The 16,724-nt window shown below is 46.4% G+C and overlaps 1 protein-coding gene across 2 annotated transcripts in view; it reads right to left on the bottom strand.

Annotated features, from left to right (window-relative positions):
* LOC138537956 (complement factor H-like) overlaps window positions 1–16,724 on the bottom strand; it is a 498,187-nt gene that overhangs the window by 373,070 nt on the left and 108,393 nt on the right. For both annotated transcript variants that reach the window (XM_069641492.1, XM_069641493.1), the window contains exon 7: window positions 1,579–1,761. In XM_069641492.1, the coding sequence (XP_069497593.1) occupies window positions 1,579–1,761 (183 nt within the window). The remainder of the gene's footprint in view (window positions 1–1,578; window positions 1,762–16,724) is intronic.

The raw sequence follows: 16,724 nt of genomic DNA, 5'->3' as shown, positions 1-16,724 counted from the left end.
CTAAATGTCTCCACGCCCTCACAAATTCCGCCACACTCTCACCCTGTTCCTGTACCATTACTCCAAAGTTGTATCTTTCAAGTATAGTACTTGTCTTGGGTTCAAAATGAATATCTAATTTCCTCAAAGCAACATCTAGTTCTGTAATACCGTCCCCTTCTCCCACTTCTTGCACATCTGGTAACGTGTCGCAAATCCTCTGACCCTCGTAACCCAAAAAGTGCATGAGAAGGGCTACTTTTCTTTCCATGGAATATGAATTCCTGCAAGCCGCTCTAATGTAGAGTTGAAATCCCTTCTTCCATTAAGGCCAATTTATCTTTGGATTCCCTGGAGTTGCCATAAAAAGGGCAAGTCCTGGCACACCTGTCATAGCCATGTCTTCCCTTGATTTTGCTTATTTGCACTGTATATAAAAATACTTCAATGTCTCTGTACATAATACTTTAGTCTTTACTTTGACTTCCAACAAGTGCTATATATTTTGCACTGTTATGTTCACTCTTCTGCTGTAATAAATATGCAGTTATTTATTTTAAATAACCTTTACGTTCCATCTGCCATAGTCAACTTATATTCGAGTAATCACATTCACAGTGTAAAGCGAGGTCAGGCAAACATGTGTTGCTCCTTTGTTTTTACTTTACTATTGCACGCTGTTTCATCTCGCACATGCACGCACTGCTGTAGTCTAATAATAGTCAGGCAAACACGTATTTCTCCTACGCACTTACGCAGAAGTGTGCGCTTCACTCTTCACACGCATCTGCAAATCCCCCAATGTCCTTTTGGTAGGCAGGCGATAGGGTGCATGTGCCGCCGCTTCGAAGGTAAACAATGGCTCTTCCTTAAAGTCGAGATGTATTTCCTCTTATTCTTATCACACAGGTGCCCAAAAACATACACTAGGAGTACATAGTCGTACTCCCACCCATGGGTGCCATAAGGGCATCCCAAGGGTCTGTTCGCCAAACCAAAAATAGGAAGAGCTGCACTGCCAGGAGTCCCATATGGACTCCTGGGCAGAAAACAATACAGAAAACATATGGAAAACGACTAATAGACAAGGACAGGGAGGTTCTGTCCCTCCAATGCATGTCCAGCATCACACTGCTAAATCACGCTATAGATCTAAAAACATGCTGGGCAGCATTGCACATTCCCCTATGCCTTTTTTAATCTCGGACACCAGGCTCAAGGGAGTGTGCATATGGACTGCGGCCGATTGAAGTGCATCTCTCTGTGAATCCGGTATCCCCTTTCATCTGCGGGTGCCCATCCACAACCCTAACCCCTCCTCCTCCACTTCTGCCCATGCAGTTTCTCAGTAGTAATTCTGTGTGCCCAAACCATGTGGCTACAATGATTCACTTTTGGAATCCGTTCAGAATGTGTGCTTTTTTTCATTTACTTGTGCATTGCGAGGACGCAAGTGCAGAAAACGTCTCTGCGAATTGGTCAAGCATTCAGCATAAAATGCATTTCAAGGAAACAAACACTAAATGCATTACAATATAAAATGATAGTTGACTAGTCTAGAAGGCCCCCGGGAGCTTAGACGGGAAACTGCATACATACCAGTACATGCAGGGGCTGCTGGCCACCGTCCAAGCCAGCATTTAATATCACTTGGGCCATTTATGCGGTAGCCACGATCACAGGCATAAACCACTATATCATCACTGTGGTAAAGTGCTTTGTGGGCAGGCAGCAAAATCCTCCCATTCGGTGTCTCAGGTGGCCGAGGACAGACTTCTTTTTCTGTATAATCAATTCAAGAAAAAGTTTATTTTATCAAAGAAAAGAGTGAGTTAAATCATGCGTTATAATACAATGTGAAGTTAACACATTTAATGAGAACAGAAAGGAGTTTATTGTGAGTAATCAGTTTCGCAAGCAGGTTTTCATATCTACATTTTAATATGGGATAATTCATTTAATTTGGGTATTTGGACATGAAAATCCAAGATTCGTAAAAATGAGATCTAAACACAACAAGAAAATCACATCCACATGTTCTGATTCGAGAGCTGACTGCAGTGAATCAAAGTTGGGGTTACCAGTACATCATTCCATCTAGCTCTTACTTTAGCAGAACTCAACCGTACCCCATGGAAAGTAAGGACAAATCCCAAGAACTCAGTCTTGTATAATTGAACATGTGCTTTTCTAGGGTGGCAAACAATGCGTGTTCTCAGAGTTACTGCAGAACTAAAGGTCTGTGTTGTACATGAAAACACATTTTTTTTTATTCACAATGCTCATGATGTTCATGGAAAGTTTTTATGCATGTTAGACTTTTATATATGAGAAATGTCTTTCCTTTTATACTTATATGTATTCAAAGTTGTGCATGTGTATGTGCTTAAAGTTTTTGTAAATTAAGCTTAATGCACAATAAAATAAAAAAAAGAAAGAAAAAGAAAGAAAAAACAAAAATAAAAACATGGGCTTCTTGAGATGGCGAGAAAATCAGGATATCATCTAGCTACGCCACCACACAATGGCGGCCGACGTTCCGAAAGACTTTATTCATGGAATGTTGAAACGTGGCTGCAACTTTACAAAACCTGAAGGGCATAACCAAGTATTTAAATAAGCCATCCATGGTACGAAAAAGCGATCTTCCACTCGCCCCTCAAGGATCCCAAACAAATTGTCAGCACCTTGAAAGTCCAATTTTACAAAAATCACAGCCATTCATAGTTGATCCAGAAGGACTGAAATTACTGTAAGGGGGTTGCGATTCTTAATAGTCACTTGATTCAAAGTTTGGTAGTCTATGCAAGGCCACACGCTCCTCTCCTTCTAAGGGTCAAGAAACAACAGGAACAAGAGGGATGTATTAACTGTTGACGGTGGTAGCCAAACACTCCTGAAAAACATGGTCTTACTGCTGGGTTAACGAATACACCCTACCACAGGGTCTCTGGGCCCCCTCAACAAGGTCTATAGGGCAGTCATACACCTGATGAGCAAGGATTGTTCCTTGTTAAAAACAACAGCATAATCCTGATATTCTTCAAATATTGTCAGATGAACTGCCCCTATTTTGTGATGATTAGACAAAAAGGCATGACATAGGGCCTCTTGGACTCAGGGATGACACATGCGCTGGGAGCTACAATGAGCCGAGGAAAAGACAATGGTGCATTGTGCCCAATCTACACAATTATTATGCAATTGCAACCATTGTATTCCCAGGATGAATCTCATCCTGACCGCCCTGCTGTGTAATCTCTGGCCCACACATGATGGTGGTCCCATTGACCACCCTTACGAATTCTAGACATACTTTTGGTAGAACTGGAACTCCAACTTGCTTAGCCCAAGCTGAATCCATGTAATGTCGGATGGAACCAAATCGACCTTGAGTTCCTGTTCATTGAGCCTGGAGGCAGCAGGCTAAGCTTTGATACAGAATTGATGAGCCTAGAAGACTACCCGAGGACCCGTGTTGGTATGACTCACCATGTTAATCCTGACTGGGGACAGGTTTTCTGTTTCCTGGCTTTTTAGTAGTCCGGAAGTGGATAAAATGACCAGCTTGCCAGCAATAGAATCAGAGATTGGCACACCAAAGTCTCTCACATTCTTCCCCTGAGAGAAGCCCATGAACAGAACCAATCTGGATAGGTTCTGGTCCATTACCTGATTCTCGAGAGGACTTGCTCTTTTCACTGCAACACCCCAATCATCAGACGCGCACTTGTAACACCAGATCAAGTAGGGTTGAAAGAAATAGTAGGCAATGCAGTGACCACAGATGGAGAGTCATTGAGTTTATCAGAGAAGCCTTTGTAGAAGAAACCCATCTTCCTATGCTCCTGCTGGTTGGTTTCAGCTATCAGGTGGTTCAAACGGGCATTGTACTGCAATAGCCCTTTTTAGCCCCGTTTTAAGCCTGTATTAGGTCCAATAGTTCTAAGTTGTGAACTTGGGCCTTATGCATTGAATCAAAGACTTGACATCTAGCCTCCCACAGAGCATCCATATCACACAAGTTGGGAGCCTTAGACTCCAAGAGAGTAATGGCCCATGCAGTTGCTAACCCAGCTAATTGAGAAGAGACACAAGCAGCCTTAGTGCTTGCATCTGAAAAAGCAGTCAGCCTACAGAGAAATGGTTCACAAAAGTCCAGTATGTTTTCGGGTCTGCGTGAAGGCACTCTGGTGGGGCCAATGGAAATGGAGTCAGCACCATAACAGAAAGTGGTACCTGTGTTACAAGACTCCCACCCAGAGCTGTCTGAGCACCGGAGGCACCTTGCGGTCCCAAGTTTTATTTCTGTGGTGCCCCGAATTCCTTATCAGGAGGTAAGGGGTGTGAAGTACTCTGTGGTGCATCAAGCCTTTGATTGATAGTGGTATGGGCTGCTGCCATATCAGCCCTGATCCATGCCAGTGCTTAGATAAGGGTAATTACTGGATCAGCGATTACCTCCATACCAATACGTGGAAAGGGGAAAAAGAGGATGCTCAATCTTTTGGGGCTCTGACCCTGGATTCGTGGCTCTTTCAGAAACCCTTAAAGTAGACATGTACTTTTCTCCTGATGTTGTCAAGTTCCGTATGCAAAGAACCCAAGCCTCAGATAGTGGTTCAGACAGAAAGGCAACAAAATAGATCTAGATTTGCCCAAGCTGCAAGGGAATAAACACAGAACGTCAATTATAATGACACCCCTTTACTATGCCTTAATCTTTCAGACAGCAAGCACTTATCTCAGTCCTTGTTCTGTTTGTCTTCTGGTGTCCAATAGGTAGGTTCTCCAAGGCTTGTAATGTGTCAGTATTCGATAGGCCAGAACACTGCCCGATACTAGGCACAATGGAAGTCCACAAACAGTCCGCAGAGACCTAACCCCGAATGGCACAGGGACGCCTCTCGAGGAAGGATGAGAAGAGCCTTGATGATGGAAAAAGCCGACTTCTTGACAATATAAACAAGTAGTGAGGCTAGTCTCAGAACAAACATATCCAGTACTCAGTGCTGGAAATGAAAAACAATTACTGGGGGAACTCCCCCGATCCTTGGAGGGGCGGGGCTTTGGGAGGAGGGGGCCTGGGTAGAGGAGCATGGCCAGTGGCACATTTAGGCTTTCTGCTGCCCTAGGCCCAAATAAGTGCATGCACCCCCAACTTTACTCCACCTCTGCCAGACTCTGCACCTTCACCAGATTCTGCCCCTTCCACTAAATCTGTCTGCGTTGTGCAAACTACGCCCGTTCACCCCCATTTTGGCCCCCATGTTGGATCCATAACATTATAAGGACGTTTTTAAGGTTGCAGGGGTTGGAAAGTTATTTCTTATTCTCAGTTAGTTCAAGCCTGTTATCTTCTATGTTATGTTAGTTGAAAGAGTGTTTTCAGATCTCTGCTGTCCAAGATTTGGAGAAGGTAGTGTGTTCTACAGTTGAGTGCACTAGAGGTAATTGTTACGGCTAAATATCTACTTTCGGTTGAGTCTGAAAACAATCTTTTAGAGGAAGCAATAAAAACATTAGCTGTCTGCCAACTGGACACAAGTGAGAGACGGTTGAAATGACAAATTTTGGTTTCAATGCTAACATCTGGTTTCTCTCACAAATTGCCTGCTGTCACACTATGAGAAGCACCTAGACTGGTCTGTAATATTAATGCAACATAACTACATTTCTACATCCGGTCCTGCCAAATGCTACAGTTTACATATGAAATATATGCAAGTGATAAAGACACATCTTATGAACCTTTTGAATAAATTAACTTAGGCCCCTTCTCTTGGTTACAACTCTGGTACTGTGTGATATACTTTGCAGTTGGTTCTCCTGATAGTACTGAGTGTGCAACTGAATGCAGGGGTGTTGTCGGGACGGGGCGAGGAGGTGATTGGGCTGTAGCCTCAGGTCTTTTGGTTGTAGCCCTGATAGAAGCTCAGGGGCTACAACTAAAAGGCTTGCTACCCCCAAGTCCTGACAGTGCGGACATTAGCATAGTCCTGGATCTTTTCCAGACCTGGCAACACCCCTGGCAGAATGTCATCAAAGCCACATGATAAACCCTGCAGGGATGCCATTTGCCTGCTTAGCACTGAGTAGCTTATGTAAAGATGGCTGAATTGATATCTTTACAGTACAGGGCACCTTTACAGATGTGAAACAGTTTGTACCTTTGGCACACACAATTGATTGTCACTGACATGCATTTGGGGGTGCTTCGCAGGCCGTTTCCTTCAAGTAATGCGTAGCGCATTTTTCTTTTTGAGGGTTGTCTCTGTTCATACGTGTATGTAGTTTTGTTCATTGTGAGACTCTCGCTGTATCGAGCATGCATTTTTTCACTTTTGGAGTGCCACTGCATATTTTGTAATCCCAGTTTCTTGTTTTAAAGTTTTCTGAGTATCGTGTATGCAATTATTGTTTTGGGGTTCCTCTGCGTATCGCGTGCCTCTTTTATTCTTCTTTTAAAGCTTTATGAGTATTACATATGCAATTTATGAACCATGTATCTATGTAGTCCATCAAGTAGACTGTTCACTATCATATTTTTGTTAGACATATTTGGAGGTGCTTTTCATTTATTCATTTTGCCTGCACCATGAGTGGGAAGGCAGCAAAAGGAAAAGGGGGAACACAGGGACATGGTGAGGACAAATGTGCTCCAGCTCCAGGAGGATGTGGTGTGCCTTAGCACACAGGTGACCCGGAACCTGTACCTGGACATGGTCAGAGACTCAGAGGTGGACCAGCAACACCAAGGGCCACTAGGTCCAAGAGGGGATGCCCTGCAGAGCAGGAAGAGGCTCCACCCCAGGATCAGGCCCAGATTAAAGGTTTACCAAGGAAGAAAGGTTTCAATGATTAGGAGCTTCAGAACCTCATAGATTATGTGACAGATCACTATTTTGAGATGTACCCCTCAGCGGGCAGCAACCATACTCCCACCCTCCGAATGACACAGTGGCAGCATGCCATGCATCTCACCAATGCCTGTGGTGTGGAGAGGCACACCGCTAAAGAGGTCCAGAATTGGATGAATGACCTCACACGAAGGAACAAGCAGAAGCTGAGTGACAACCTGGCTTCTGCCCAGGCCACTGGAGGGGGGGCAGCAGATGAGGAGCAGCTGACTCCACTCAAAGAGGACCCAAGTTTCCTCATTAGCAGTGAGCAGGTGCATGCATGCCTATGTGGACACATCTGGTGAGTGGAATTTGTGTGTATCTTATGTGTAGACAATAATGGTGGACCTGCCCATATATGTGTTGTGGAGTAGCGGCAGAGTAGCAGTCTCAGGCAGTTGCTCTCTACCTGCTCCTTGACTACAGTCTGTTTCCTGTTACTACCAGTGCTGGCTGAGGAGCACTGCTTAAAAACCCCTTGAATCCGCAGGACAGCCGCGGAGGGGCCACGGAGTAGTGGTAGAGTAGCAATAGTGTCATAGTAGCAATGTCAGGCAGTCTATGGCCGCTATGACCTCTTTGGACGCCAGAGACTCTACAGTCCTCTGCCCGATCCTGGGGGAGGAAGGCCTCTGCCTTCGGAGCTCGCGCATGTTGCGAGAAGAGAGATTGGACAAAACTGAGCTGGGGACTGCTTACAAGCGTCTTTCTCCACCAAATTTGCCAAAACATTCAGGGGGCCCTCCCCTCTTGCACATCATCTCCTGTTGTCATCTCTCCAGACAAACAGGAACCCGAAGTTGAAGTCGGGGTGGAGGGCATATCTCGAAACCTCTACAATGCTCCACAGCCCACTCATGGCTCCTCCAGGAGGGGAGCCGGGAGGTTACATCAAGGAGAAAACATTCTGCATATGTGGAGCTTTCTCCGCAAAACAAAACTAGAAGAAGCCCAAGCCAAAGTAAAGTGACACCTCCCACTCCATCAGCAAATACCACTCAAGCGGTTCCTTCGCCTGTACCCCGTGGAACCCGGGACCCGCCCTGCCCCAGTTTCTTACCCGAAATCAGAGAGATGGTCCGCCTGTTGGATGAGAGACAGGGTCAACCACTGTGGGTGGGACGGGGGCGGAGCGCTACCAGGAAGAGCGTGATCTCGGGGAAGCGATCGAGGCTGCAGAAGGCGCATCCCCATGGGTGGAGGAGGTCCTCCTCTCCAAGTTTGCGGGGCACGGCACGGCTCCCAGTCCTCCTCCAAGCTGCCCAGTGGTGGTGTGGGAGCCGGAGGTTGGTTGGGAGAACGTGACCACCTCCCCCGCAGAGAGGGCTGGGCCGCGGGAGCCCTCCCATTCTAGCAGGGTCTTTGTGAAAGTGCAGGTGTAGGTACATGGAACGGCCACTGGAGGGAGTCGGCACCTTATTTCCAGCTCTGACGACGAGTCAAACGCATCATTAACAACTCCTCAAACTATGGCCTCAGATGTTCGGGCTTATCCAAGCAGCCATATGAAAAGCCCTATTCTCAAAGGCCACAACCTGAAAATAAAAAGACCCTCCAATAAAAAGCTGTCAGCAAAAGTTTCATGGCTGAAGCAGCTGTGTATCAACAGACTCACTTAACTCACAAACAAAGTAACCCTCCAAGGGAAAAGCGGTCACCCCTGCTCCAGAAACCACTAGCCCTAAAAAGTTTTGCCAAACTTTAAAAAGAAAATCAGAAAAAACTAAAGATCCCTTGAAATTAAGTTCTGATAATTCTCTGTCTACAAACATCTTACAGTACTTCTTTAAGAAACAGTGTAAACGGAAGTACAACAAAATAGTGGAACTTTCGGACGCCAAAATTCTTGAAGCCGTCCAAGACTCTCAGACATCAATCAAACTTCGAAAAACTGATGATGGCACAAGCCCTGTATTACCTGTGTTTTGACCTGCGGCCAGATGGCACTTTGGAAAGCCAGTGGAGCCATCTAGGATATCCACACGAAACCTGGCACCGACGACTCAGAACACTACTGACAAAGTTACACAAAGCAGCTGAGGGTTGGCGATATCTTCAATCAAAACATTGCCTCAAAATGCAGGGCCATTAGACTTCATAACTCAAACTCATCAGCTGGAAGGCCTTTCGTCAAGCAAAGAAAATCTTAAAAAACCTCAGACCATGGAAAAGCCCCACGTCTTGGCCCTTCTTCCTGCTGTTCGAGAGTCAAATTTGGAAGACAGGCTGACACATCTCCCAGGTTGGCTAAATCAATAGACAATACTTCGCCAAAAACTTTCACTCCGCAAAGAGATTCATTACCATCTTTACCTCTTTCGGCCCCCAGAAACAGAAGACAAAGTGAACCACCACACACCTTATCAAAAGATACACCCTAAAAAAAGCGGGACATATTTTCGGCAATGTCAGCAGTCACCATAGCCCTTGCTTCCTTCTGCAAACTCTATGAGTCGATTAACAACACGCTTAAAGATCACAGCTCGATTTCAGTCATGATGCACTCGAAATGTACCTTGAAGGGTACATCACTGCCATGGAACGAAAACGTAGATCTAGCTATCATTATCTCGAAACAAACTGAGGGAAGCTCTAGTGTGCCCATGCTGACACCACCAACCTTATTTGAGACGGGCATGCAGACAGTAAAGGCACCCTCAGGCGTCTTTGAAAAGGAAAACACAAACTGCCAAATATGTGAGAACCGAAACCCCGCCCTGAGCAGCTGTGAGCCAAGCAAGGAAAAGTGAACGCTCAAAACAACTAAAATCATGACAAATTTAAATGAAAATGGTGTATTGGCACTAAACAAAGAAAGAACAGTATCGAACAACTATGCATGCATGGAGGACGTGATTATACTTTCAGAAGAGCCCGTAAACAGCACCATGATGGAAAATCACACTAAGGATCTTTCCAAAAAAGACTTTGCAATTTTTGAACATTCAACGACTAAATCAATTGAAAACCTGACAACTAAAAAACAACTTGTGTTTCACCAATACCCCTTGGGGGGGTCACAGGCATCTGTGGCCGGTGGTTCAGAAATTCAGCAACCAAAACCAGCTCCAAGAACTATTCCACAAAAACAGGTAACTAAAGGAAAAGAGGAGGCTATTATGAGCCCAAAAAAACACATCACAGCCTTCGACCTCTCCAAAAACAGTTCAAGACTTTATTGCGGTTACAGAACTGATGGACCTCAGCGAACACTTATTGGACGCGGAGGGGAATTCAGCTCTTGTAAAAACATCGGCCGCCCACCTTCCTAGTCTAAAGGAAGCAAATGTATGTGCAACCCGTTCCCCGGGACCTGGAGGATGCTGCAAATTTTCTAACACTGGAAAAATGTTGTAAAAAGCTAACTACCAGCTTAAATTGGGGCCTAAAAGCAGTATCTCTACCGGATCACAATAGGGAAGAGAAAGCCACTTCCAAGCATTATCGATCCAGGGTGGGAGACTCGCCTAGGCGACAAGATCCGTAGAAAGGAGTGAGAAGGATCGACACCATCTCAATGAAAGGCTCAGTTCTGACCCCAAGGAATCACCACAACTTTCCAGCAACCAGAGCCCTCTGTGAATCTCATACATCTGAGGGTGATCAAAGAGAGAGAGACACGAAACAAAAGATTGGGATGGCGAGCAGAGGGAAAAGTAGACCAACTTTTAAGCTAGAACAATGAGCAAACAATCGAGAATATATTGTCCTAAACAGAAGAACGGTCCTAAAGTTACTACACTCCATTTTAAACGTGTGCCTACTGAAGTCAGAAGACCTAAAAATCATGGAGCCAGGTCACGAGGGAAAAATAGCTATAACTTATCTATACATAGCTTCTTCAGCTGTGGAAAACATGTTAAGAGACTCATCAGAAAAACTTCTAAGGATGGGCTACGACTTGACAGAAATAACAGCTAATCCCTACACCCCGGTACATTTGGACAAACACAAAGGCAGTGAGCAACTGTTAAAACCCCCTAAACGCAAAACAAATTACACAGACATCCCATAAGAGGACTTTGAAAATGCAGACCAAGAAATTATTGGGCGACAAATGGTACCTCAGGAAAAAAAGAGAAAGCAACAACCGGAAGAATGAAAAGAGACTTGAAGACCAGATCCATCACATCCCCAGTGAAATACAGATCCAGTACAGAGAAAAAAGACACCTTAACCTTTAAGGACCCTCTTGAGGCTGGAAGGATTCCAAGTGGTCCACTGACAAAAATAAAAAGGACAATTATCCAGGATCCTCAACCACAAAGTACAAACACACAGGAAAAAGATAAAACGGCTCCCATGCAACAACTGTGGGCATGGATCCCAAAGGCTTTATCGGGTCGCCTAAGAAAGTAGCAATCCATAATTACAAACCACCAATATCAAACGCCACTTCCTACGACCTTGAGGTTGGGTTCTTGGAACACGCCGGGTTTCAACATTTGACGGTTCCTGGAGACTTTGACCTGGGCTTGTGTCACACTCACCTGTGTCTCTGCAGGAGCGATGGATGAGCCTCCCTTGACCCCGAGTCTTCACTTCCCCTGTTTCACCCAGAGGAATACCTGTCAAATACAAGGTGTACACTCAGACCTGAATTCACCCGATTCCCCTGGGCCCTTCCCTTCTCTTTAATGTGTGCTGTGATGTCACCCTATTGGCTTACCTTGATCTTTAGTAGGGTGTGCACTCCATCCTGCATTGGCAGGGGTGCGATTCACTCATGTGATTGGTGCCAATGTCTGTAGGCTGAGTTCAGACGCCAAACGCTGTTTTATGCCTTCACAGCGAGGCCGAGAGTTCAAGGCACCAGTTTCTTCACTGGCTAGAAAGTCCTTCCCACAAGTGAACATTGCGTGGAGAATGTCGAGTGTCCAAAATTGTCCGTATTGTCTTTGTTTGCCGGTATTTTTGTGGGTGAGTAGCGCTGCGTGTAGAAGCTAGCTGCTGGTAGGTTTGCGCAGCGCCTTCAATTCGAGCGCACCTGGTAATGTCTCTCCCTTTCCCTTGCAGGAGAAATGATGTGGTATTAGCGCCTCAAGTCCGGGTTCAGTGCTACTGGAGACTTGGTGGTTAGGTAAGTTTGCACGGAGGCTTTTGGTAAGTGTGCACCACGTAGAGAGAGAGAACGCAGTGAAATACATGTCTGCGTTATTGGAGCGAGCGCAATGAATAATGTCTCTACTTTCTTACAGGGGTTTGTGCGCTCGTACAACTAACCTGGATTCCAGTGTCGGGGGCAGATTCGGTGAGTATGCGCAGCATTACTGATGTGTGCATGTTAACGCTGTTCTTCTTTGTTCTTACAGGTGCTGGTGTAGAAGTCCTCTCTTGACTGGAGATAGCTACGGCGTGGAGTAAGAACCAGGTAAACTGAAGCTGAATGTCCAGAGCGGGTAAGCAGAAGTAGGATGATCCGGAGCAGGTAAGCAGAAGCAGGATGATCCGGAGCAGGTAAGCAGAAACAGGATAATCCAGAGCAGGTAAGCAGATGCTGGCTGATCCAGAGCACGGCAAGTGTGTTGCTGATACAGCTCACAGTAAGCAACACGAAGCACTGGAAGAATCTTGGCTTATATAGCCAGCCAAACCCAAACACTAGAGAGCTCATGAGTTATCATGCACCTCCTGTTTGGCATCAGGAAGTAGTGGTAACCAGGAAGTTACTACAAACACTAGGAAGGAATGAAAGGAGGGATTTGTTATGGGTTCTTTGTGTGCCTATGCCAGGCATGCCAAGCCTCCACACAGCTTGCCCCAACTACCTGCCTGATACCCATGACAGCTTGTTTGGCATTCTCTGCCTCCAGGAAACCTGGCTGGCTGAAAAACCAAGTTTAGACGGTTTTGACTTGGTTATTTTGCCAGCCAAAAAAGGGGACAAGGGACGCCCGTCTTCTGGTCTACTGTTGGCAATTCACCCAGGCAGCGGCATACACGTGGAAAGCATCCTGACGGCAAACATATTCCTTTTGACAGTCTTAGTGACTTGGAATCATCCTAATAAGGAAACAGAGGAAAACTCTTCTACCCGAGTCATTGTTATGAACACATATTGGAACCCCCAAGTGATTTCAAACAACAGCTTCCTAATGATGATAGAGAACACAATTGACAATGCATATGTAGAACACCAAGTCTCACATCTTCTCATCTGTGGAGACCTAAATGCAACTTTTAGTAAACGAGGGCCAAAGAAGTCACCTGAAGCTCACAGGCTGCCTACTGGAGAGAGAGCCACTGCTTGGTTAAAACTAATGGCCTCAAGAAAACTCTTCGATACGGCCACTGTGTTCAGCTGTCGTGATCTAACTCCAACTTGGGAAAGAGGAAAATCAACTGCCACTATTGATTACATTTTTGTATCGCGCCCAATGATCCCAGTGCTAACGTCTTTCAAAGTGACAAAAACAATGTTGAGTGACCACAACTTGCTGACCATAGAATGGACTTCAACCAGCTTAATATAGCAGAAACTACTCACATAACTCGAGCCCAATAATTGTAGAATTAACAAAAATCTACAATGGACACAAAGGAGCCAGATCTGAAAATTGGAAATCTTGCCAAATTGATTACCGACCACTGCTCGTGACCTATAGCGCAAAGTCAATAAAAAATGGGGACACCATTGAAACCAAAAACCATAAATTCTGGAAGCAACAATGAACTACAAGTCTTGGTTGAAAGGTTATCGATTTTCTTTAGATCAACAAGACTCGGAGGAAATGTTGAAACACTTGAGTCGCCACAACCTGCCTGAATTTTGTTCCTTAATAAGATCCGTGGAAACCTCAATTAATGATGCACTACTAAGTAGCATTGCAGAAGGCACCTGGGTGAAATTTTATAAAAACCTGTTCCACTCTCCACCTATAGCCAGGCTTCCGACACAGAGCGAGCAAAAGACTCCATGGGCTGATTTCCACAACAGAGAAACTATTATAGACGCCATCCGCAAGTTGAAAAATTCAAGGGCGCCGGGCCTGGACGGGTTTACAAACATCGACTTGAAGAACCTCCCAGTGTCATGGACATAGACCCTGGCCCTGGTACTCGGGGCCTCTGGGCCGCGCCACAGTGCCCCTGCATGGCCTCGAGGGCCCAATCATGCCCCCCAAGACTCTCCTGGAGTCAGTCCTGCACCTTTGGCGCCGGGCTCATATGGCAGAAGAAGGAGCTGGAGCTCTCAATGGAAATGGAACAGTATGGCTGCCCCCACATGATTCAGTTCAGAACTGAACCATGCGGTCTAGCATCTAGGGTGCGGTCAGGCCTGAAGGCACCTGGGATACCTGCAGACTATTTAAGCCACAACCGAGCTGCAGCACACGCATTGCGTTGCCCTGCACTCGCAGCGCGACGTTCACCGTGATCAATCCTCAGCTTTCCAGGCCAGCACCTGCAAAAGAAGAGAAGAAGAGCACCATTACCCATCATTACCTGCTTGTAAATCCAGCTCCTGTCGATCGCTCCAGTGTCACCTCGGAATCTCGCCCTCGCTTGAAAGCCACAACCTGGAGGAGGAAAAAGAAAGATAGTATTAGTAAGCGTTCACATCCCTCATTCAAGCCACATTCGGAAGCAGGCTTACCTGAGCACAACTTGTTGTTGGTCTATTCCGTGCCGGCCTCATCAACCTGCAAGAGAAAGGCAAAGCGGTAGCTCTCATACTTACTCGACGGCAGTCCGGACAACATCTGCTCACCGCTCCACATCCTCCCGGTCGCTCACCATCCAGAGCATCACAACGGCCTGCAAGAGAAGAATAACAAAGGTTAGCAAGCAGCAAAAGCACACATAGCGTCGCGCTCCGCGCATTCACTTACCATCTTGAACATAGCCCCCTCAACCAGCTCGACGTCTTCATCATCCCTTCTGCACCTAAGAGAGAAGGAGGACATTAATAAGGGCAATTACAATTACGGACAAATTATTAAGAACAGTAGACTTACCTGAAGAACTGAGTCGCAACAGGTCTGGCCTCTCAGGCCCACGCCAGTGAAGCAACTTGGCAGCGAAGCGCCCTATCCATGATGCACCCCTGCACAGAACTGCTGGACGGAAAGCGCATCTTATCGAAATCCAAGGTTAGGAAAACTCTAAGGGGGTCGTTGGGATTCACAAGGGAGGTGGGCCCAGAGAGGAAGAGATTGTGGGCTAAACCAGAACTCCTGTATTCCAGACTAGATCCTCGGCAGAACGAGAACCCGGTGGAGGCGAATCCAGGCCGGGAGCAGTCCAACCAGGTCGGGTGACGTCACTGTGGATACCAGGTGAGCGTTACAGAACGCGAAGCATCAAAACTATAATCCACCCAGGCGTCCAGCATGGAAACCTCAGAAACTGACCAGTTAGCTCAGATGCTGGGACAGTTACGTGCTGACGTACTTTCAGCCAGACAAGAGACCAATGCCTTGCGGAGTGAACTAATAGTGACCAAAGAATGTACTGATGATCTAAGTCAACAACTCCTTCAATCACAGGCCGGATAAGCCCCTTTGCCTGGGACCAACCCATCAATGCCAACCCCATCGAGTAACCTGGGGCAGATCACCCTTCCTGGCGCAGCTCCTTTAGCTCCACCGGCGCATTTCTCGGGGGACCCTAGGAAGTACTCAACCTTTATGAATAAATATCGCCTCCATTTTCTTTGCAGATCTGGGGCGTTCCCTAATGACCAGTCACAAGTGGCCTTTGTGTTGTCTTATCTTAGTGGTAGTGCTGCAGATTGGTCTGTGCCTTTTATTAACCGGGATGATCCACTGCTACACGATTTTGGGGGCTTTCAGCAAGAGCTAGAAAAGCTCTTTGCCTGTCGTTCCCATGGACAGGCTTTAGACAATGAACTCTTGTCCCTCCGTCAAGGAAACCAAGATCTATTGACGTACATAGCGACCTTCCACAGGCTTGTGGTCGAAGCAGAGTGGCCAGAGGACAAAAGGACCACGCTATTCCACCAGTGCTTAAGAGGAGAGCTAAAGGATGTACTTGCCCAAGTAGTAGATCCACCCAAGGACTGTGCTGAATTTATTAACCTGGTGATCCAACTCGATCATAGGTTACAAGATCGAAGGATGGATCGAAGTAGACCAGACGATCGCCCCATGTTCGTGTGCTCCAAGGACCATGTTCAGCGAGGGTCAGACAGTTCCGTGGAACCAATGCAACTAGGAGGGGTAAGACCCCCTTTAACCAAAACAGAAAGGGACAAGAGGAGGGAACAGCAGCTATGCCTATACTGCGGAAAGGTGGGTAATTTCCTCAAAGAGTGCACGGTAAAGCTACCCAGAAGGACCGTAGGACCCACAGATAAGGAGAAATCAAGTGAGGAGTTGGAAAACTACCCAGCCCGGCAAATGTAGGGGTCCCTTTGTCGAGCAAAGAAACCCAACTACAGACCTTTTGCGTTGCCGGTGATCCTAATCAACCACCAACAGCCGTCAAGGATGCATTCGGTAGAAGCTTACATTGACAGCAGAGCTGTGGGGAGTTACATGGACCAGGATCTTGCAGCAAAGATGGGGCTCCCACTCTGCCCTAAGTCCACCACTGAGACTGTAACCACCATAGACGTTACTGAAATCACCTCCGGCCCGTGTCTGAATGTACCACTGTTCTAACCCTCTTATGTCAGGACGGCCATTGGGAATCAATCGCTTTTAATCTTATCAAGGCACCTCAATTCCGATTGATCCTAGGAATGCCGTGGTTGGTCGCACACAATCCACAAATTGACAGGCGTACTCGAGAACTGTTTCTTTCCCAAGACTGTACACGCACTTGCTATTATAATGGGAGGAAGACAACGAACACTGGCTTGTCGGTCCGGGAAGGGGC

The sequence above is a fragment of the Ambystoma mexicanum genome, chromosome 1q, assembly GCF_040938575.1.
Source record: "Ambystoma mexicanum isolate Mex_15411 chromosome 1q, UKY_AmexF1_1, whole genome shotgun sequence".
Taxonomy (NCBI): Eukaryota; Metazoa; Chordata; class Amphibia; order Caudata; family Ambystomatidae; genus Ambystoma; species Ambystoma mexicanum.
The sequence above is the reverse complement of the archived record's forward strand: the minus strand, read 5'-3'. Positions and strand labels throughout refer to the sequence as shown.